Source organism: Petaurus breviceps, unplaced genomic scaffold (genome assembly GCF_028583685.1).
Source record: "Petaurus breviceps papuanus isolate PSGF00001 unplaced genomic scaffold, PetGlider_PUasm1.0 90847, whole genome shotgun sequence".
In the NCBI taxonomy this organism is placed as follows: Eukaryota; Metazoa; Chordata; class Mammalia; order Diprotodontia; family Petauridae; genus Petaurus; species Petaurus breviceps.
This window is the reverse complement of record NW_027187360.1, coordinates 16,439,575-16,463,136: the sequence shown is the minus strand read 5'-3', so window position 1 is coordinate 16,463,136 and position 23,562 is coordinate 16,439,575. Positions and strand designations below refer to the sequence as shown.

At 36.3% G+C, this 23,562-nt stretch overlaps 3 protein-coding genes across 6 annotated transcripts in view; 1 reads left to right on the top strand and 2 right to left on the bottom strand.

Moving 5' to 3' along the window:
- CDH26 (cadherin 26) overlaps positions 1-776 on the bottom strand; it is a 73,076-nt gene extending 72,300 nt beyond the window's left edge. The window contains exon 1 of the mRNA XM_069072782.1: positions 623-776. Within this exon, the coding sequence (XP_068928883.1) occupies positions 623-652 (30 nt within the window). The 5' untranslated portion in view covers positions 653-776. The remainder of the gene's footprint in view (positions 1-622) is intronic.
- Positions 777-6,695: 5,919 nt separating this feature from the next.
- FAM217B (family with sequence similarity 217 member B) lies at positions 6,696-16,246 on the bottom strand. Of its 4 annotated transcripts, XM_069072516.1 has the most exons (5): positions 15,748-15,852; positions 15,255-15,420; positions 13,645-13,756; positions 13,466-13,551; positions 6,696-11,636 (listed from the first exon to the last, which is right to left on the bottom strand). In XM_069072516.1, exons 2-5 carry the CDS (start codon positions 15,347-15,349, stop codon positions 10,430-10,432), a joined length of 1,500 nt encoding a protein of 499 aa, XP_068928617.1. In that variant the 5' UTR covers positions 15,350-15,420; positions 15,748-15,852; the 3' UTR covers positions 6,696-10,429. The 4 variants fall into 4 exon arrangements, with proteins under 4 accessions (XP_068928617.1, XP_068928621.1, XP_068928619.1 ...); XM_069072520.1 differs by lacking the exons at positions 15,255-15,420; positions 15,748-15,852 and adding an exon at positions 16,116-16,246; XM_069072518.1 differs by lacking the exon at positions 15,255-15,420 and having other exon boundaries at positions 15,748-15,986.
- Positions 16,247-16,261: 15 nt separating this feature from the next.
- PPP1R3D (protein phosphatase 1 regulatory subunit 3D) lies at positions 16,262-23,562 on the top strand. Its single transcript, XM_069072521.1, has 2 exons — positions 16,262-16,389; positions 16,698-23,562. Exon 2 carries the CDS (start codon positions 16,940-16,942, stop codon positions 17,840-17,842), a length of 903 nt encoding a protein of 300 aa, XP_068928622.1. The 5' UTR covers positions 16,262-16,389; positions 16,698-16,939; the 3' UTR covers positions 17,843-23,562.

Sequence of the window (23,562 nt, the reverse complement as noted above, 5' to 3'; positions counted from 1 at the left end):
AAAATTTTTTTTGCCTTTTTTTGTAGGGCAATTGGGTTTAAGTGGCATGCCCAAGGTCACACGGCTAGTTTTTGTGTTGTGTCTGAGGCCACATCCGAACCCACGTCCTCCTGACTTCAGAGTCGGTGCTCTGTTCACCGCGCCACCCAGCGGCCCCCCTATGCAAAAATTTTAAATAAAATATTGGGTAAAAGGCTGCAGCAACTTACTGCACAGGGTGCAGGAAAACGTTTTCAAGGCTTTATTAACTAAGAGAAAACTGGTCAATATAAGTAGTAGCATTGTGTTACCTCTATATAAGGGGCTCTTTGAGCAGAGCCAGCCTCTAAAAAGGAACCCAGGAGACCTGGGTTCTTAACTCCCACATTGACTTGCTGTGTGATCTTAAGCAAGTCACTCCCTCTCTTTAAGCTTGAGTTTCCACTTCCTTAACCTGAGATGTAGTGGACAGGGAGATCTTTAAGATCTTTCCAAGTTTTTAACTTCATTAATTCTCTGATTAAAGAAAATATTTTTATCTCCTTTAGTGCTGGGCCAGTGCTCGGCTCTGTTGGGGCTTGTCTAAATCTGAGTCCTACCGCTCCCCCCAGTTTCTGAACCCTGGGTTCCAGCCCAAACTCACCAGCATCAGAAAGACCTGAAGGCTCCACATGCCTGGAGGGAATGGAGGGCAGCCTCCAAGAGATCGCCCGGGATGGATGATGGTGCAGCGTAGTCTGCCTACTAAAGCAGCCTCAGCCTTACCGTTGATCTTTAAATTACTTCCTCCGCCCTCCCCCGCCTCTTGTCTCACGCCCAGTGCTCTTTCATCCGTGACCTGAGTGAAGCCCTGATAAATACTCGAATAAGCTCCTCTCTTCACCGCAGATCTTAGTCTGCTGCGTGACCACGGCAAAGTAAATAGGTGTTGCGATTTTTTTTTTTCGTGGAGGTGGGGTGAGGAACTTGAGTCCATCAAATGTACCATGCCCTTCTGCCTAAAAATGTGGGGTGCTCATTTTTCAGGAAAACGTTCAGTATGTGCTTCAGGTATATATAATCATTTCAATATTAAATCTAGTGCCTTTGTGAAAGATAGAGGAAAAAAATGTTCTCCCAAATCTAAAAGAAATGATTAAATTTGTCAGACTTTCAGTTCAGTGGCAGGTGTATTTTCAAGGCTATTGCCAAACGTATTAGCTTCTCTTAATCCTCCTTAAACAAAGCTTCTGAGAAAGAGTCCAAGAGTAAAGTACTATAACTTTGCACTGCCAAAGTACTAAGAGAGTTAAAGGAGGAAAATACAGATACCTCTAGCAACCATTCAAAGGGTGTCTCACATTAGCCTAATGCAAAGACTGCTACAGTGGATCAAATGGTATTTTAGTTTACTTGTCAAGTCACTTGCTCTCCATGAGCATTGTTACCTCATCTTTAAATGAGAGATTTAGACTGGATCAGAGATTCATAATCTTTTTATGTTTCATGGACTCTTTCAGCAGTCTGGTGAAGCTTATGGATCACATCTCTAAATGTTTTAAACATAAAACTATATATAGGATTACAAAGGAAATTAATCATTATGAAATAGTTTTAAATTTTAAAATTTAAAATTATAAAATTTTATTTTTTTAACAGTTCATGTACCTTAGGTTAAGGAATGCGGGACTAAGTGAATAGAGCATTGGCCCTGGAGTCAGGAGGAACCAAGTTCAAATTGGCCTCAGAAACTTAACACAAAAACTAGCCATGTGACTTTGGGCAAGTCACTTAACCCCAATTGCCCTCCAAAAAAAAAAAGTGTGGGACTAGATAATCTTCAAGGCTCCTTCCAGCTCAAATCTTCGATAATTCCCCATTTAAAACAAGACTCCTTGTATGGCAGAAGGAGCATTGGATTAATATTCAGAAGACCTTACTCTAGTTCTAGCTCTGCAACTATTAACATGTGTGACCTTGAGAGAATCACTTCCCTTCTCTTGACCTTAGTTTCCTCATCTGTAAAATGAATAGCTTGGATTAGATGATCTCTGTTTAACTGTGACATTCTGGAATTTTTTTAAAGCTCCATTTAACTCTTTTTTCAGTTGCTGGGGGATGTTAGTGAATGGACTCTTCTATCCACCAGAAGTACACATTGCTTAAACAAAAACATAGATTGGCTATGAGTAATCTTAATTCTAGTTGTACTTCTACCTTCAGATTGCAAGCCTGTTTTCAATTTTTTGGTTGAAATAGAGGTTTAAATGATCATATTTACATTAACATAGATAAAGCACTCAAAATTTAAGAGAGTCAGATTGGCATAGTGAAAATAGCACTGATCTTGGGAGTCAGAAAACACCCAGGTTTGAATCTGACCTCTGCCACTAAATATCTGTATAATTCCTGGGCAAATTATTTAACCTTTCTGAGCCTCAGTTTCCTCATCTGCAAAACAGGATCAACAATACACGTTAAGTACTTCCCTCATAGTATTGCCTAAAGATAAAAAGAAACAATGTAAACTGTCCTGCAAAGCTTGAAGTGATAGATAAATACTATGGCATCATAGGATCACAGAGCTGAAAGGCACTTCATAGGCTATCTTTTCCAACTAGTTCACTTTACAGATGAGAAAACTGAGACCTGAGTCACTTGTTATATTTCAGACTGAGTTTCCTTAATAAACCCAAACTCTGTATTATTGTACTCCTAAAAAGATAAGATGTACTTTTAGAAATATTACTTCATCAGCCACAAGGTGGCAACTCTTATAAAGCAAGATTTTGCAGAGATCCTAAATAACAGATCAGGGAAAAGTTTCAAAGGATTAAAAGATTCTCAGTTAGAAAGGACTTTAAAGACATAGTTCAACTTCTTCATTTTCCACGTGAAGAGACTGAGGCCCAGAGAAATGAAGTTATACAATGGAGGAATACATTGTAACAAAGGTAGTCAGCAACATACCTGATATTCTGATTCTAGTATTTTTTTTCCCACTTTATCATTTAGGACATGAAAATATTTTAATGGTTAAAAAGATATTTTAAAATGAATTACCTATCAGAGGCTTCAGTTTCTAAGTTGAATCTTGTTTTTTTTTTCTCCCTTAGATGTATTGTACACAAAGTGAAAATGAGATGAATGAAAGGATTACTAAGGAGGAGTGAAGATCCAGGTGGTTAGATAAAAGCTTGATTCCATAGTGCACTCAGCACAGCTCCATGACTTTTTTCGAACAAGGTTAAACAACCCAGGATCAGAGCTAATAGAATTGAGGATCTTGAAGAATCTTTTTTGAGGGCCTCAACTCCTTTGGCAGTCCAGTGAAACTTGTGGAACCCTCTCAGAATGGTGGTTTTGAATACATAAAATAAAATACACAGGATTATAAAGAAAACTAATTGTATTGAAATAGCAACATTTTCTTAATATTCATAGATATTACGATTAAGAAGCCCTTACCTTAGTTGCTAGTTATCTGAAATTATGTATTAGCAGGCCTGTAATGCCACATCAAAGCAGAGAAAGAATTTAGGGTGACTAAAAGTACTGAATTCAAACATAATATTGAAATTAGTCATTTAAAATTAAGAACCTGCCTTCTGCAACATTCTGGGTCTAGAGTAAAGATAAAGTTTAGATAAGATCCATGCCTTCATAGACTTTATAGCATAATAGGGAATAGGACAGATAAAGATATAACTAATATATCACCTGATAAGTACATTTGAGTTATAAAACAAAGAGTCGTGTGAGCTCTTAGAGATGAGGGATAGTGTGGATGCATACTAGAGAATCAATGAAGACTTCATAAAAGAGATGACACTTTAATTGTTTTAAAGGATAGATGGGAATTCATCATGCAGTGAGTGGAGTCCAGATTGGGTAGGGAGGAAAATAAAGACAGATATGAGATGATGGAATAGAATAGGGAAGAGTCAAAGGGCAAGTAATGAGAACCAGGGTCAGATCTGAAAGAATGAAGGAATGGTGAAGTCACAAAAGTATAATAAAACAGATGACTCCATTGCAATATCTTGAAAGTGGGACCTATTCTGAGTGACCATGAAGTGCACAGTGTGGATAAACCGGTGAGTAGATGAAATGGACTCAAAATGGAAGTCACTGAATTTGAGGTCCAGGAAGCTTGAGGTCAGGATTTCAAAGGATAATCAACAAAGGTGCTGAAGTTTTTAAGCTGGATAATGGGACTAAAGGGTAGACCTGTGGAGCAGCTGCTGAAATCATGAGAAAAAGACAAAATTATGCTGCATGTTAGTAAACACTAACAAAAAGGATGACAAAAGATGGAATAATGTGTCAGTCAAAAAATGGGTATTCCTTTGCATTTCTATGTCATTTCAATTAATACTTTTATATTTGATCAGAAATAATTTTTTATGCAAGAGCTTTAATTAGTGCTCTTTGAAAAGCAAAGTAATAGTCGCCACCTTGTGGATAACAAAATAACATACAAAAAAAGAAACTATAAAAACAAACATGCATATAGATGTGTGCATATATCTATACGTGTATGTGTATGAGTATATATGTACACACACATACATTTTAAACTCAGCTTTATCACCCACTGGCCCAGCTTGGCTCTTTATAATATCTGCCTGGTTCCAAAATCCAATAGCCCTCACAGGTTGAAGATTTTCCATAATCATGGATATTTGAAGCAATGTATTTTAGGCTTTGAATATAGTCACCAAAGAGAGGAGTCTGAAGAAAGGCACATCAAGACTCATAATTGGAACAAACTCCCAAAGTGGCAATTTTGAAGGTGATTATATTCCTCCAGATATACACACACACACACACATATATATATATATATATATATATGCACACTATATATGTATATACATACACATAGACATGCATACACACACACATATATTCTGATTTGTCTCTACTGAGAGAAGTCTCGTGGCTTAAAAGGGAGGTTATTATTAGAAGACTTGGGTTCAAATTCTCCTTTTGACACATATTGGCTCTCTTATGACTCATATAGGGCCCTGAACAATTTACTTAATCTCTTTGGGCCTTAAGCTTGTTTCTAAAACTGGGATTTCCCACCTGAAGTTCCCCACACCAATGAAATGAGGTTTGGAGATTAGACAGAAAACAAGAGACAGATAGATTGACAGATTGATACTATTAGTTGTGTGACAAGGTGCAAGTCAACTTTAAGCTTCGGGAAGCTGCCTAAAACAAAGCTTTGGACAGGTTGCAATCTTTCTTGATAGAGGAAGCACCTATACCAATGAAATCACGGATTATTCACTCACACACAAAGCTTCATTATTTTATTACTTCTCCAGCACTTTCAAAGATGTAATTTCGTTGTGGTTCATTGTGCGGAGTACAAATCCTCCACACTGTATGTTAACAGGCTGTTCCCTCCCCATCCCAGAACAAAAAAATCACAGGTTGGTCAACTTTCTGGTAGTGCACTTACCTTTACTAACCGGTCTGTCTTTCAGTCAAGGAGACAGTCCACCATTTACTATATGGGTGGCATAGTAGATAGTGAACTGGACTTAGCAGGAATTTGGGAGGAAGAATCCTGCCTCAGACACTTATTAGATGTATGGCCCTGGTCGTCACTTAACTATTATTTGCCTTAGTTTCCTTATGTGTAAAATGGGGATAATAATAGCACGTATCTTGCAGGGCTTTTGTGAGGACATAATGAAATAACATATATAGAGCATTCTGCAAAGCTTCAAGCACTATATAATACCAGCTGATATTATTGGACCCATACCTAAAGCTTTCTTACTTTTTTAAGACCCTCCAGAGGCTTGTGTTTGCTGGCATAGCCTTGGATAATCTGGAATGACCTCCACACATGATGATGTGACATCAGGGAAGGGCTGTAGGAAAGGATATTTCCCACCTTCCCTTGGGGGAAAATACACATTGATTAAATTATATAGTAAAGTCCTTTATTAGGTTTTTGATGAAATTAAGAAATTTATTAAGTTATATTAAGAACATGACAAAAATGTCCATTCCCCGTGACCCAAAGTTTCGTTGCTTGGCATATACTCTAAGGATATGAAAGAGAGGGGAAAAAAAAGGCCCGAAATATACCTAAATATTTATAGCAGCACTTTGATAGTAGCAAAGACATGGTAACAAAGTAGAGACCTAAATATTGGGGAAAAATTAAACATTATGGTACACGTGTAATGGAATGTTACTGCACCAAAAGAAATAATGAATATGAATACAGAAAAACAGATGCACAGGAAATTTTATATGAACTGATAAAAGAAAGCAGAATCAGGAAAACAATATATACACAACTGTTACAATATAAATAGAAAGAACTATGACAAAAAATTGAAATGACTGCTATGTAATCATAATGATCAATCTTGGCTCCCAAGAAGACAGGAGAAAATACAACGACCTCCCTTCTCTGTAGAGATGGGGAAGTATGTATGCATTATACTCAGCTGATAATGTTGGTTAGTTTTTTCAGGCCGATTTTTCATCTTTGCCATGATAGTTCTCTGGGGTGAAGAGAGAGAGAAATATATAATGAAATGTGACAACAAAAGATCTCAAGATATTTTTTTAAAAGAAACTCCGTAAATTTAGTATTTGGAATGCCAAATAATTTCCTCAAGATATTCTTTGACTTGCCAGCTAGAAAGAAACACATTGAAGCAGGGAAAATACTATATAAAACAAACCAAAAAACCCACCATGGATAAGCATGATTTTCTGTTTATTTAAAAGCAGAGGCCCAGAGTCACATATATTGTTTATTTTATTCACTCTCATTAGCAAAGGCAAGCATACAACAGTTATAGTAGCAAATAATACAAGCGTATTGTTTTCATGCTGTTAGATAGTGCCCTGCACGATTGTTCCTTAACAAGAAGCACTGCTTCTGTTATTTTCTGGGAATGTACCTCTAATAGTTATATACATTGTAACTTCAGAGTTAATAGGTACATAAGGAAAATTAAGACATTAATAAATAATAAACAAGGAAAATTAATATCCATGGAGATTATGTCTTTCTTGCAATTTGAACACAGGCTCAAGAACTATCATAAATTTTATTCCTTCAAGCTATTATACAGCTCCATCTTTCCACTGGTCATTATGCTGCCAAGTGTCACAGCTGTTCCATTATATGTCATTCTCAATTTTTTTTTTGGAGCTCCCAACCCTCCAGATGATATTTTCATGGCATGTATTAGGTAGCTATCTAATGACAGTGCGATCATCTTATTGTATGAAAGTCTGCTTAAGTCTGTTACATTGATATTCAGAATTTAATCTCTTATAAACTTCTTAAAACATCTTAAAAGGCAACTGGATATAGTTTCTTCAACTTAAAATTTCAGTTGTTATCACTAGTACTATTGTGCTGTACTGAGTTGTTAGCTGGTGGCTTTTTTCTGTCATTTTTCAGGTTTAAGTTTACTTCAACAATAAAGAGAATGCTTCCAAATAAATACATAAATGCTAGCTAATTATTAGTGTCTTTTGTAACTTATTCCTGTGCTATTACAGTTTTCATTAATCTAAGTTTGTGGCTTACGTTGGGCAGCAGTTTGGACAGTCTAAGTGACATCAGGCCAGATCCTACAATTGCAGAAACCATTTCCTAAAAATGTGTTATTTCTTGAAGTAAGTACACTAGAAGAAACAGACCCAGGGCACTGGAAAGTATTCTGATAAAATGCAGGAATTAACTACTATACTTCCCAAGGATGTTAATATACATAATGGGAAGGATCTTAACTCACCTGGGGAATCTAACACAATATGATGCATGTGTCAGAGGAAACACCTATAATTTGTCACATCATAAATCAGTGAATTGGCATTTTACCTGTTGGGACAATTCTGTTATCAATCTTGGAGAGAAAAAAAGAGAAAAAGGCTATTCACTAGGGGATCTTAGCATATCAAAATGTTATGGAAAATCAAAATAATCTGTGCGGTAAAAATGCAAAGGTAAGTAAAACCTATCCCTTTTCCAAGTTCAAAAAATGCTGTTTTGGTATATTAATATTCTCCCCCCCCCCCATTACATATTTCTTTTTTTAAAAAGCAGTAGCTCTGAATTAAGTAAGCTGGAAATAGAAGGGTTTGCAGAAACAGATTTTTAGTCACTGATAGCAGCTCAAGTGCATAAACTGAGTGGAGAAGTTAAAAATCTGTATTCAAACTAATCCAGCTTCTCAAAACTACCACCTAAGTCCTTCACTATTGGGAAAGGTGGCAATTCAATTTTAGTCCCTTTGTTTCACTGAAAGCAGCCTGGTTGTAGCATGCTTGCTGAGCTTTTATAGTTATGACACCACACCATAAAGTACTACATACCTCCAGCAAAGAACATAAAGCAACACTTCAAAAACTGAGCAAAAAATGATGACAGGTTAGTCCTATAAGATGCAACTTTATATACAGAAAACTGTTTTTAGGCTACTGAACTGTACATAGAGGGGACACATATATGAGAAGCAATGCCAGAGAAGGATGCATGGCATAAAGCTGCACATTTGAATACAGAACCTTACACATGAACAGCATTAAAGGCAGGCAATCCATGCACTACATTTTCCATGTATCGTGCATTTACTAGTGCAAAAGCTACCATAGTACATTTGGCGTTTACAAATGTTAGAAGTAGGACATAGTAGTATGTGTACAACATTATTTTTTCTTTTTTGGACAAAACAGATACAGGAATTATTAGATTAAAAGGGAGCGCTTCTCTAATCAGTTAATAAGAAGAATAAAGGTTTTAAGAAGAGGAACCTGAGAAAGCACTTGAAAAGAAAAATGTATCCTCAAAATAAATTTTTAGGATGGTTAAATCATATTCTTAAAGTAATCTTAAAATTTAATATTGGCACATTATTTTTGTTATAAATATATGGAGTCCTTAGAAATTTCCATTTGTCAACTAGTTAAATGACATTGAACCTACAGGAAAGGTTCAGAAACCATCAAAAGGAAGTCTTTGTATTTGGTTTTCACAGTGCAAGCTCCCAATCAACTTTTATCATAACCTTGACAGATAAAAGGTTTAAAAGGAGAAAAATATGATAAAATAGATTACCCATTAAAGGACTGAAATAAAAGTACACTATTTTTGAAGGAGTAAACAACCAAGAATTTTGAAGCATATGAAAATTAAAAATAAGCTGAATAATACAACTAGAAGTATAAATACATGTTATTAATTACAATTCACACAGGGACAAGCAGGACAAGCTGAAAGCCCTATGGGAAGAGCTAGAGGTGCCAGGAGGAGGTTTCTGAATAACCTACTTCCTCTAGCCTACCCACTCCCTCAGCTGTCCTCCCTTTCCCTTTTCCCCAAAAATATAATTGTGCTCTTATAATCCAAACAGGGCAGTACTTGTCTTTAATAAATTATATTGAAGAAGTTCTGCAGGATCCAGCTGTCAAACCTGTAACTGAATGTCTGCCACATTCAATGTAGTTCCATGTTGATTTATTGCACTACTGGCACAGCAATTTCAAATTCTAAAAGTATTTTCCTCATTATGTCTCCCTTCAGAGACAATCTGACTTCCCAGAAATTTCTGGTATACCAAATGTTTCATCCCAACCCTCTACTAAAGTGAAATCATATTCAAACAATTTTCAGCTATAAAAAAAGTTCTGTGAAATACATACATTTAGAAACTGGTTTTATTTTAAGCCAAGTTTTAAAGTTCTCAGAAAAAAAAAATCTTTCCAACAGTCCTCAATTTAACATACTTGCTTCCCATGTTGGACTGTTAAAAGTATTAAAACACCAGAATCCAGACTTTTAAGAAAAAGCAATTTAGTGATAAATGACTTAGCTCAAAATAGAAACTCCATATTCCATAACCCTGAGCACAAACTGAAGCGCTCTCTTAGAGCGTGAAATGAAGCTGACCCTATTGCTTATGTGACTAATGCAAAGGCAAGTGAGAGAAGGAATGCAAAGAAAAGTCTTTACTATCTAACTTCTATAATCCAACACCATTTAAAATAGTGTATTACTTATGTGCAAGGGAAATCAGGAGAGAGAATAACTCTATCCATTCTGCATAGTTAAATCTGGGCTAGCTGGCTATTCCAGAAACTCAGCTGGCTCTTCTCCAGGAAAAAAGAATTCAGTTTTGCTCATTCAATATGGCACTTACCATATCCTCTCAAGTAAGAGAGCTTATTTTTACCTAAAGGGTTCTCATTATCAGCCTAAGATTATTAATATAGAAAAAAGTTCATTAAAAGACACTTCTGAGATGACGCTTTTGGCACAAGAAGAAAAAAATACAAGTCACTGAAATGTCAAGTAAACATAAACTCCCTACAGATGCTCCCATTTAATAAGATTTAAGTCACAGTCTTGTTCATCAGAAGGCATATTAATATGTAGCTCTCTGGGTGACCTTTATATTTAAGTTATCTATTTAAAATAATACTACTTGAACATATAGGAGGCTTGCTTCCCTCCATTAGTTTTGAGTTCTCTCCCTGCTGTGGCTTTATTGGTAGGCCCATAGTTATTTGTATTTCCATTTCTCTTAGGATTTGGACGTATATGAGCTTTCAGGGGCTTAAGATGCTCAAATGGGGAAAGAAGCACCTGTGGCTGTTTGGGAATTCTAATGTTACCACTAGCCTGAATCTTAGAACTACTGTCACTGCATGGCAATTCCAAAAGTTGCTGCTTTGAACCTTCATTTGGTTTCTTCTTCTTTTCCTTCATTCTCTTTTCATAGTTTTGCTTCTGGGGACATGACCTGCTACTAATTGCATCAACAGTTTTGGGAGAACTCTGGAATACATAATATGATGGGTGAGCTTCTTCACAATGAACTTCTCTCTTCCGAAGATGAACTGCCTGGCTGGGAGGAAACTTTGTAAACCCCTCAGGATGAGTTAACATCCTGCTAGATAAAGTATTTGTTAACAGCCTGCTTTTCCCAGGGCTCTTTGCAGTCCATAGGGTACCAGGCGCAGTCTGAGGCCTTGCTTTGACTAGCTTTATTTTTTCATTTTGTACAGTTTGCATTTGTAGCCATTCTAGTTGAACAAGTCTATCAATATACTTCCCAAGAGACTCTATGGTGTGTGGGAGGAGCTCATTTTTATACTCTGAGCTTGTTGATGAAGCCATATTATTTAAATCCCAGGAGTTAAAAGGGGGTGGAAGGAAGTCAGGATAGTAATATTCAGCTTGTCCAGAGCCTTGATCAGCATGAGGATCAAAACAAACTGGATCAATTTCTTCAGCTCTAAGATTAAGTTCTGGTGGTGTAAAAGGAGAAGGTGGAATAGGAATTCTTTCAGAATCAGAAAGATCACTTGCACTGTCCTCATCAGCATCTTCTTTAATAATATTCAATGACTGAAAGTCAAGAAATAATTTGCCCATTGAAGGCTCTAGAAATCTGGAACCAATAGAAGTAGCTTCAGCAAGAGATCCTGGAATATTTCTTTTAGGGTCTCCTTCTTTATAATTATTTGTTTTAAGTTCATCCTCAGTCCTTTGGGAGATATCTATAATACTGCTTTTCAACTGGGAAGAAATGAGGGGTAATTGAGATTTACTCAGCTTTTTTTCTAAGGGATCTTTCTTCTTTGAACCCTTTGCTCTATTCAAAGGTGGGCCAACATTCACACCGCTGTGGAAAAGAAAACAGTTATCATTCTTAGAAAATATCATACAAAGACAAAAACTTATCTGGCTATTATTAGAAGACAAAATAAGATAGGAATCCTTTAGTTTTACTTTTCAATTATTATATAGTATTAGAAAATTCAAGGTCCCCCTAAACTCCTTTGCAGAAAGTGTAGAGTGACCCAGAATAATTAAATTTTTCATGTACTGATGGAGGGCATTTAGTACAATCACGACTTTTATATGTATAAAAGAAGCATTCTCTCCAAAAAGAAGTAGCCAAAGTGAGTATATTAATTCAATTTCACTTCAACTATTAAATTTTAAGATGGTATTTGCATGTATGGGGAGAGGGAGGAAACCTGCTTCAATTACTCCATTTCTCTAAATGTCTTCATTATTATAGATTTAGAGAAATTTTGTACGCTTTATAAACATTTGAAAAAAATGCTGTCAAAACCCTAATTCTGTGGTGTTTGTGATAAACATGCTTAATAACATTAACAAGTAAAATCCACAGCTTTAGTTTGCAGGCCCATCTTTAATTTAAATGTAAATAATATGCAAAGTGCATGTCTCACAGAACTTAATCATCAATGAAAGCTGTAGTGATTGTGAGCTACTAAAAATTCTTTATATTTAAAATGTAGCAAAAACACAAATCACCCCTATTAAGATATATTTTCAGAAAATGCTTTCAATTTAGAGAGATACATTAAAAAAATTGTGATTAACTGAATGAAAAATCAGTATCTCAGAAGAAGAAGCAGTCAACCTTCTAGGGAATGGAAGGAATAAGGACAGTACTATACTTTAAAAGTTTAATGAATAAAATGTATTTAATGAGTAGTACAAGTACTATTAGTAACATTACATTAAACTCATTCTTATAAGATTTTTTTTTTGTTTATTTGCTCACAGAACTGTAAGTTGCAGGAAAAGAACTTTCATTGGTACTACACATCAAAATTTGTACAAGGCTTAATTCTTAAGTATCTAGGATCTTACTCAGATAATAAAAATGTTGGTTGGTTCAAAAAGCATAAAAAGAATGGCTTGCAATTTGATTTTTGGTAGTTACATAAAAATGGGGAATATGTGGCAAGCCTGATACCCAGGAATCTTTCTAGGTAAGTACTGTCATTTTATAACCTAAAATACCCTTGATTCATAAAAAAATGTAACTTGTTTCAAAAATAAATCTAAAATTATAATGATCATAGGATCATAGATTTAGAACTAGAAGAGACCTCAGAGGTTATTTTGTTCAAACCTTACCTAAATAAGAATTCTCCCTACAATATAGCCAAAATGTGCCTTTTCCCAAAATTTCCCCTTCCTCTGTTTGCTCTTTTATTCTTCAACTTATCTTGCATTTACATATCTGTGTAAACATTATTTCTCTCAAGTAAAATAAAGTTCCCCCACCCCCAGTTCCTTGTGGGAAGGAACTGATTCATTTTTGTCTTTGTCCAGCACGGAGCCTTTCATATAGGCCAATAAGTGCATGTTGAATTGTTAAAATTTAAGAAAATAAGAGTGATTAAGTGATCTGCTTTAAGTCAAAGTCATACAAGATAATCTGCAGATAGCCTTAGAATTTGGACATTAGCATGTCTACGAGTATGGTATGGTAGAAAAGACACAGAATTGGAGTCAAGAGCTCTGGGTTCTTATCCTATGGCTTAGAATTCTATCAATACAGGTGTGCAGAGGAAAAAAAATACACTCTTTACAAATAAGTTTCAGAATTAGAAACTATTTTTAGGTACATGTACCATATGTTAGGAACAAATTTGTGAAGTAATGGAATTATACAAAAAACACTTTTACCTGTTTTTCTGACAAGACTCATTCATCCTATTCCCTTTCTTGTAAAAACTCCGTGACTGAACATCATCTAGGTTGTTGTGAGATGTCTGTGAAATAGGCATATGTAGTAAGAATCATTGTGAAAATGTAAAAACTGATCATGAAATCTGAGCAAGCTCTTTCTACAAACATTATATTACCTTTTCTGTAGTGCTGGTGATATTCTTACTCAATCTGCTCGAAGATGGTGTCAGCTGAGGAAATTGTTTCCTTACTCCTTTTATATTAGGAAGGGAGGTTCCACTGTTGGAACTAGAAATAACAGAACACCTCTTTTAAGTTATTATTAATGTTATTTCTTGCAAATGAACCTAACATTAGTATTGGGTTGTTTAAAAGTAAACAAGAAGATTTTAAATGCCAAAAAAAAGAGCTCAATACAAAACTGTTAAATGGTTGCTAATATTTACCAAACTCTTCAGAGATCAGTTAGAAATGTACAAACTTTTTTTTTGTACCCATAATCATGTCTACAAGATACAAGAATATAACGCTATAATTACTTTAAATGACATCTCTACTGCATATATACATACATAGATACAAATATATTCTTTTGGTGATAGTAAACTGGGGTAATAAAGACATACAATGTGATAACTGACACTAATAACCCACTGTATCTGGAAAGACCCAGATAAATTTCACTTTGTTCCAACTTGCTGACAACTTGACTTTACTACTCTAAAGCTACCCTTACATTACCTCCAGCCCCTACCCCATTCCTTCCATTCCTGTAACAATCAAATGATCAACTCTGCCACTTTTCTTGGAAGAGATGTCAATGTACTTCCCTATGGCCCCACTCGCCTCAATTTTGCAGACCAAAATGTCTCAACCTAGTCACTATTCTCTAAATCAGTGTCATCTCCCTCAAACAATTAAATGTAAACTCCTTTCCTAGAGAACAAGAATGGCCTTTGCTTTTGTATTCCAGTCCTCTGCACTTAACACTGAGACAAACTAAGGACAAACAACAATTTAACACAGTGCTTAACACACTGTAAGCACTTAATAAAAGCTTTGCTCATGCATTCATTCACATATTCCCACAAGAAAAAGTAAAGTGAAAATTGTTTTGTTTTTTTTTTTATCACCCATGACAGGTACAATGATGCTTTAAAAATTATCTTAGCCAAAAGAAACCAAGGGCCTTAAAGTAATGACTGGTTGACTACACAAAATCAAAGGAAGGCTCTTTAAAATTTAATCAATGAAAATGTCCTTAAGTTGTATTCAAATTAAAATGGAAAACATCCTCTCATTTCAAGAAAGAAAAAGGTCTCTAGAAAAGACAAATGGAAATTTACACAAAGATCACTTAATTTCTTTAATGAAAGCATCTTAAAATTTCTCATCAAATGAGTGGAAAAATTATCCTTTGGAGGACTGGGGCACAAGTATTATATGTAAATCAATGAATTGAAATTAAACCTCATTATGAAACGCTGGGGCCACAAACTTCACCGGTGGGTAGGGTGGTATCTATTAAATCAAGAAGTATCCATTAAACTAGCTTCATCACTGTGGGGCTAGTTTCTTATTAATGTACCTCAAACAAATAGTTTCTTTCCTCAAAGTGTATACATTTCCATTTCCATAACATACATATACGCACACACATACAGACATAAATAGTAGTTATATACATATATTAGTATAATTCACTTCCGCTCCAAAAAATCACAATCACTTTACTAAGAAAAATATTTACAAACATAAAGAAGGGGAAAAAAATAGGTTTCCTTACGTTACCATTCTCTGGCGTGTTTCATAAGTCTGGTTTTCCTTTTTCTGTGTCCCTCTGGGCAGTAATAAGGGGCAGTCTCTCATGCCTGGTCCCATAACTGCTCCCAAGACAGTATGTTTGCACCTTTTTCATATCACCTTTCGCTGTAAAGCCAAAGGCTCCAGCTCTTTGTACATTTACGTTAAAAGGTGAAATAAGAAAAATTCATCAGGTCCTAAAGACGCAGTAAACAAACATGCACCCTTCTCTATCACGTGGCTTTAAAAACCACCCAACTAATTCTAGTTGTTAAATTGCTTCCCACGCTCCACAGCTTGATTAAGGTCAGTTGCATTATTCATAACACAATATATTAATTAAACCTTGTCTTTCTATCGCCAGCTAGTGAATGACAGCAAAATAGAAACACAGCAGTACCCCCCCGCCCCCGGGAATTCGTCAGTCATTTAGGCCAGCAAAGCATTATGGGTGATATGCAGAAATGACGCTTCACCTTACGCAAGACTGCTCCAGCCGTCAGGTAGATATAGTTCATCCTTCATGGCTGTAGTTAATAGGTCCCACGGGATCATTATGGCGAAGCAATCCCTAAAATAAGCTTCCGCCACCAAATGAAATAATTCCCCAAGGGTTGATTAGTTAAAAAAAAAAATTCAGGTATCTGCAGTAGTAATTCAATAATATTTTTAAGCTTTTACTTGTACAGATATCGCATACATATATAGGCATACATATGCATTTGCAAATTAAATGTGTATGTATATTACCTACTGAATATTCACACCGTCACAAACCGACATAGATTGTTAAGAACTTCCTTTTCGCAAGCACAGAAATACGTGACTAAGCAGCCAGACTTACTTCCCTTCTAGGTATCTGCCTTCTTCCCGGCAGCTTGCTACCGCAACTACAGCCGCCGAGCTAGGCTGCAGCAAAAGCAAACCGAAAAAGAAAAAAAAGAAAAGAAAAGAAAAAACTGGGGGGAGGTACCACTGCGACACGCTGCGGAGGGAGTGGCTGAAGAGGCTTGTCAGAATCCTTGAAGGAAGGAAGAGAAAAAATTCGGGGAGTGGTTGGCAAGGACAACCTTTTAGTTTTTTGACCCAGTTTGAGGCTGGTGAAATTGGGGATTCCGGTAAGCGAGTTTGGCGTCACGGAAGGGGTGGGGCAGGGGCTCGGCTCCTAGGGAGCACCTTCTCAAATTGCTACGGTATATGCAGCACAGCTGATGTGGGGATCGTGGGTGGGGCAGGGGAATTTACCCTTCCCATAACCTTTTTTTTTTTCACCTCCAGTTTGGGAGTAGGAGGAAGACCCTACCTTCCCCTCCTCCTCATTATCACCTCCCCTCCCCCCTTTACCCCGTGTGGCTGCTCCTACAAGTTACTAATAATGAAGCGGGAAGTAAAAACATTCCCTTTTGAAACATCTTTTTAATTGCAGCAAACGGAAAAGGATTCGGGCGCTTGTGGCAGCCAGAGATAGAAGGGAGTCCCCAGTGGCTTCAGCTCTAGCTGCTTTGTGCAACGATATCGTGACAGCTCTGGTTATTGCAAGAGCTTGGATAAAGGTTCTGCCAGACGTGCTGGAAACTGCCTGAGACTGGGAGAGAGGGAGGGGAGGAGAGAAGGAGAGAGGCTTGGACTCTAGGTCGCTCATCTCAATCTCTCTAGCAACTCCCGGACATGTCTGAAGGACCGGGTTCCCTTGTCCTGTCCCCCTCCCCCTGTTTGCGTCAGTCCGTACCCCGGACTGCTCTGAGGAGCCTTAGCAGCCTCACCGACCTGGACCGGGGCATGTCTCAGGCGCGGAGGCCAAGCAACCCCTTCTCGGCTCCAGGGCCCCAGATCCACCAACAGCAGCCGGGTTCCTCCAGCTGCGACCCTTGTTTGAGGCCCATTATTCACCGCCGGGCTCGCTCGCTCCCCAGCTCTCCTGAGCGCAGGAAGAAGGCGTCGGGGAATGCGGGGGCCCAGTGCAGACCCGGCTGCAGTCGACAGCATCGGGTGCGATTTGCGGATGCTTTGGGTCTGGAGCTGACCCAGGTGAAGGTTTTCAACGTCGGGGAGGACCCGTCGGTCCCACTGCACGTCCTCTCGAGGCTGTCCATCAACTCCGACCTCTGCTGCAGTAGCCAGGACTTGGAGTTCACCATCCAGTGCCTGGTTCCGGACTTCCCGCAGCCAGCGGACGGCAGCGACTTCTCCATCCGGCTGCAAGGCCAGCGGGTTTGCCTGGAGCGGGTCACCAGCTCAGACTTGGGCGTAAGCGGCACCATCCGGGTGTTTAACGTAGCCTTCGAGAAGCAGGTGACTGTACGCTATACCTACAACTGCTGGAGGACCCAGCAGGAAGCAGGAGCCCGCTGGCGCAGCAGTGATGGGGATTCAGATGTGTTCACTTTCTGTTTCCCTGTACCCCCTTATCTTCTCGGGCTCACTTCTGTAGTCCAGTTTGCAATTAGATACCGAGTCGGGGGTAATGAGTACTGGGACAATAATGGAGGTCAAAACTACAGTCTCAGGTGCCAGACCCATCCTCTCAAAATGCCCCAGGAATGTGAGGAGAGCTGGATCCACTTTATTTGAGTTAGGGTCAAGGCGAATTTTTTGGGGGGGAGGGGGTGGAGGGAGAAGCTTACTTTCAGGAAGAGTACTATAGTGGTTATTTTAAAAGCTTTGAAGTTTTTGTCAACCCTGTGAACATCTTGGAACATTTTCAGCACGTTATTCTGCGTAAGTCAATATTTAACAAGGCCTGTTTTATATGGGAACCATACTAGCAGAAATTACAAGGAAATGTTAAAATAAGAATGAAGGAAGGGCCATGATAACGTTTGTTCCCTTTCTCTTGGACTTCATGGAGTACTTGTCTAAAATCTAAACCATTTAGCTATTGGAATGGAGCTGCATTGTCTGTCTGCAAAGCCTACTTTCAGCAGAATTTCCTTTATCCTAAAACTAGAAACAAACTTGTTTTAGTAAAGTTTTAAAGCATGTGTATGTGTTCTAGTAAATTAACTTTGTAGTTTAGGAGACCGATTCCTACTGTGTAATGTGGTATTTATGAATGTACTAGTCTGGCAAGCACTGCCTGTAGAGATTAGGTTTTGCTAAGTATTTTTGGAAAGGTCATTCCTCTCCTAGATTTGTATGAAGGACTCTGATTTTTGCATGTGACCTAAATGTGTCCATAGAACTTAGACACTGATAGTATTTGTGATCTTGGTGTGTTTTCCTGTAGACAAATGCCTTCCCAAGAATAGGGACATTTACCATTTTAATAAGCTTAAAAAGAATGAGTAGTGTTGAATGTGTTATGCCAGCTGTAAGCAGAATGTACCACTTTTTGAGTATGAAGAACATTATGGTACCTCATGGTATTCTGGACACGTCTCCAGTCAAATATGAGATCATATTTATTTGTCAATCCGTGGTTTACATCTCTGTAAGATAAGAGCACTATTAATAGTACAGAAATGTAAACTGAATCACATAACCATTCATGTGTTATGGTTTCCCTACCCATGTGGGTCTATTATACATGGACAAAGCCAACAGTAGAATAGATTTAAAACATAATCACTTTTGCCAAAATACAAATATTCTTGCAGTTGGCTTTCCTACCTAAAATATTTCCATTATAGAAGCCTAATAATTATTTGTCTGCAATAATATGTGTGTTTTATTTCAATATTCTATTTAGATTTGAAACTACTTGAACATTTTAAGAAATCTTGCCTTAAATTATTGTATTCAGTTAACTCTAAATTCAGAATACAGTTTCAGGTGAAAGAAGCTTTTTACTATTCCATTTATGAAGTTAAAATGATTTCTTATATTTGTTCATATATCAAGATTATTAGTCATCTTTCAGAGTGAAGATGTTACATAAAATTACAAGACATTCATCAACAGCTAAAAGACTGGTGGTAATAAATCCACAGATGTTTGTACTTTTTTTTTTTAACTGTTTAAACTGTGTGTCTGGCAGTATTAGACACTTGTAAATTTTAGCTGTAATCTCTTGTGCCTTCAGAAAATACAGAATTCTAAATTCCAAATAATTTTTTTAGTTTTCTCTAATTTTGTAATTTTAAAAATATTTAATATATCTCCCTCTCTCCAACCTGAGGATAGCATGGATAGGACAGTATTTAGTAAAACCATACCACAATTATACAAGAATTCATTAGTACAATAATGACTTCTTATGGTGCTGAGTGGTATTTCTGACAGCTAGTACAGCAGAATAGGTGTCAAAAAAATCACTGAGATTTCAGATGAAAAATATTGTAGCCAACACTGTGATTTAAGTTTTTGAATATCAGTAGGGATATGTTAAATCAGTAATTTTAAGATTGTTTTTGCATTTTAATCTACTTTGTTGTGCTTATAATTTCTGTTTAAGAATCCAAGAGAACAGCAAGCACTATCTCTGTAGCCTCTTAATCTTAGGTCATTCAATTCTCCATATGGAAATTGAGCCATAGATGGTTCTTAAAAATTTTGTCCTACATTGTCATGCAAGAGAGAGACAGGCCCAGTTGCATTTCCTGTTTTACTGCCCAACTAAGCCAAAGGCCTCTGTGGTCCTGGCTTCTGTGCACTTATCCGCAGCCAGATGGAGGAGCACAAGAAGTGGTTGGGTGTATTTTGTATTATATCAGTGACTGGCTGCTAAATTTTTTGGAGTGTAGCTAAAGGACCACACTGTAGCTAAAATTCACACTGTCATAAGGTGTTCTATGTATGGAAAGATAGGAAATATCTTAGTACATCTTACTTAAATAGTGCATCTTTAGGGTTTGATGAGATAAGCTCAAGGTGCCTTTAAAACTATCAAGATCTGGAAGTTTTAAAACATGGAATGCATGAACAACTAAAAGACCAAATATGGCTAACTAATCAGCAGGGAAGCTATGGAACACCCAAAGCTCTTTTTAGAACATAAATCAAGACTAAGCATCAACTGTGTTGTTTAAATATCATATTGGATAATTTGGATAATTAGTGTTTTTTCTCTCAGATCATTTTAAATATGATCATTGTTTTTTTTTAATTTTTGCACCCATTTTTCCCACTTATTAAAAGTTTTAATATATGCATATGTTGGTTGCTATTTCTAGCAGTATTGGGTGTTTTTTCTTTACCACCTTTGTATAACTTTGGTTTAAATTACTTCACACACAAGTTTTTCTCTCTTAAAATGCTTAACGCTCTTTTAGCAAAATATGTTGGTTTTATCCTAAAATTTCAATAGCCTCCATATAAGTAGCAGTGTAATCTAGTGTAAAGGAGGAATTTTTGTGTATTGCAGTGATAATGCTAAATTTTCAAAAGAACATTAAGCACTAAAGCCTTTTCATATGTCTTGGATTATTTGTCAAAGCATGGATGATGGTCATGGATTCAGAAAAAAACATTTTTATATTACCTTTATAAAATTACAAAATAGCCATGAATAAGAGTGTGTCACTTTGTCTTATTTCTGACTTAGGAAACTCTAAAAAATTACATTGTTATCAGAAGATGTAGAATTAATTTTGAAACTAGTGTTTCATTATCTCAAAATTCATTAAATACATAGCACATCTCTCAATTTTACTGCAAATAAAAATGTATTTAAATTAGAATTAATTAAATTACTTTCATATGTGTAATGTTTAGTATAAAGTGGCCCAGGAAATTTTATTCTGTATTAAAGTGAAATTCTTTTGGCACTTCCAATATGTAAGTGTCAATGGTCCATACTTTTTTCTAAGAAATTGTTTTGGTATGTATATTATTTATAATTAGTTCTTGGGGAAATAATAATAAATATTTCACTTAAAAACATTTTTTTTTACTTTGGAACTAGAATAAATACAGTATCATTACTTGAGTCATTAAGAAATCTCTCTGGTAGAGAGAGTAAAGCAGTCCAGTGCTGGGTTATGTTTTTGATTCATAATCTCATTGCGTATCTATTAGCTATACCTTTTGTAATTACAATGAATGACTTTAAAAAATCTGAAATAGTTTGAGGTTTTTATTTAAAAAATTCATTATTAGCACTTTTGATGTGTGCATGAAGGTTTAGTATTTACTGAAATATTTTGGAGACCTTAGTCTTATAATTAAAATGAAATACTAATTGAATGGGTTTATCAAAAATTATTATAGCCCATGTATAAATTATAAGTATATGGAATTCTAAAATTATAAGAGATTTTAGCGATCTAATCCAATTCCTTCATTTTTGCTGCATTCTCTAAATGCAAAATGACTTTAGGGCATCTTGCTAGTCATTGGCAGAAAAAAACTAGACTCCATTCTTGTCTCTTGACTACCTCTAAGTCAGATTCTTTTTACTACCTCATACTACATCTCCAATTCTACACTATGGAAAAAACAAACACTATTTTCATGTCTCAGTGGGTAATCTATAGTGACAGTAAATCTAGTTACAAATCATTTTCTACAATAACCAATCCAAAAACTCTGGCCCCAGAAAGTGTGCTATAGAAAGAATTGAGCTTCCTCATTTCTTTTGGACAGTCATTATTTAAAAAGGCAAAAAAAAAAAAAAAGTTTACAGATACTAGGTAACTTTGAGTTAAGATTAATTGACTTTGTTTTAAGACTTATTTATAAACTATTGTGAAATAAATACCTATATTACTCTGCTTCAAGCTTTCAAAACTAGTTGTTTGTCCTAAACACTGCCTACTTTCCCCAACTTAGAAGACTACCAAGTACTTTTAAAAGCACAACTTGTCCTTTTAAGTAATTCCTTATTAAAAAGAAATTCTGTTCAGTGATTCAATTTGTAAAAATTTATTAAGTTCTGTTAAATTAAGAGCATTGTGCAAAGAACTAAGAAATAATTCACTTGAAATGTACAATAGGGAATAGAGTAAATACAGGGTATCCCAGAAGTCTTTATGTAGTTTTGCTTAAAACTAAAGGAGAGACCCTGTATATAAACAACTACTATACATGCATTCAAAAAGACAGGTGTTATGTGAGGAAAGTTATCTACTTAGGGTCTCAGGGGAAACTTTATGGAGGAGGTGGCATTTGAGCTGAACTTTAATAGCTGAATGGGATTTCTTTGGTAATTAAGGGCAGGAGTGGGTAAGAGTATTCTATTTAGAGCAGGTGCTCATAGACTTTTTGAGTTAGAAACTCCTCTGGCCAAACTCTTTGGATTCTCAGAATAATGTTTTTAAATGCATAAAATAAAATACAAAAGATTACAAAAGAAACCAATCACATCGAAATATAGTTATCAAAAAAATTTTTTTTAAAGTAAATAGACTTCAGATTAAAAAGCCTTGTTAAAAAGGGAACTGCTTTTTAAAGATGAGTATCCCTATGGCTATTTCTCTAGAAGTATAAAGCTTTTGCTGAAGCATGGAATTTTGCAGCTGAGGAAACAGGCCCAAATAAAGTGTCTTGGCCAACTCACACAAGTAGTGAATAGCAGTAATTACTCTTCCCTACTATATTTTACTATCCTGTCCAACAAATTGTAACAATACAACTTTAAATTTTAGGAGTGCAGAGTTTCAATGGGTTACAACTATTTAAAGCGCCTGAACCTTACTGTATATCTTATATTCAAGATAGTAAACTTCTTGGGCAGCAGCGATATCTACTGGCTCTTTAATATTTTCCCTTTAGGGTAGGTAAGGTTCTGGGGATGCTCCTGTGTTGATTACTATGCTGATTACTTTAAGCCCCTGAATGCTGGAGAGCCTCCTCAGTAATCCATTCCTTTCAAGAGTTCAGCCAAGTTATATATAGTGGAAAAACCAAATGGATGAACAATCCCAATTACCCAGGTTATAAATAGAGTTCATTGAGTTAATATATAAATCTTAGATGCTGCAGATGGATGAGCTGGGCCCAGAGTTGAACAGGAGAGTGGTCTATGCCATTTAGAAATAGGCACAGTACTTTTTATTATCACAAATCTTATCCCCATAGAAAGCCATCATTTTTAATGTCGATATTCTCTTGGTGATTCTATATGATGGTAAATCATGTGATGTGACCAAATATTCACAGTAGCAGACAGCTAGGGGAAAAAATGAAAAGATTGAGTAGAAATAATCTGTAACATATTACTGTGACTTTCCTGTGGCTAAAAGATGTTTCAGGTGGGCATATTAATGTCTTGTTTGGAGAACTGTGATTGATCTAAATATTTTGGGAAGTGATTTTTTAATTATTCAAGAAAAGTGACTAAAAATGTCTATACCCTTTGGCCCAGATTCCATTGTAAGATTAATGACAAAAATAAAGGCTATATTACACCAAAA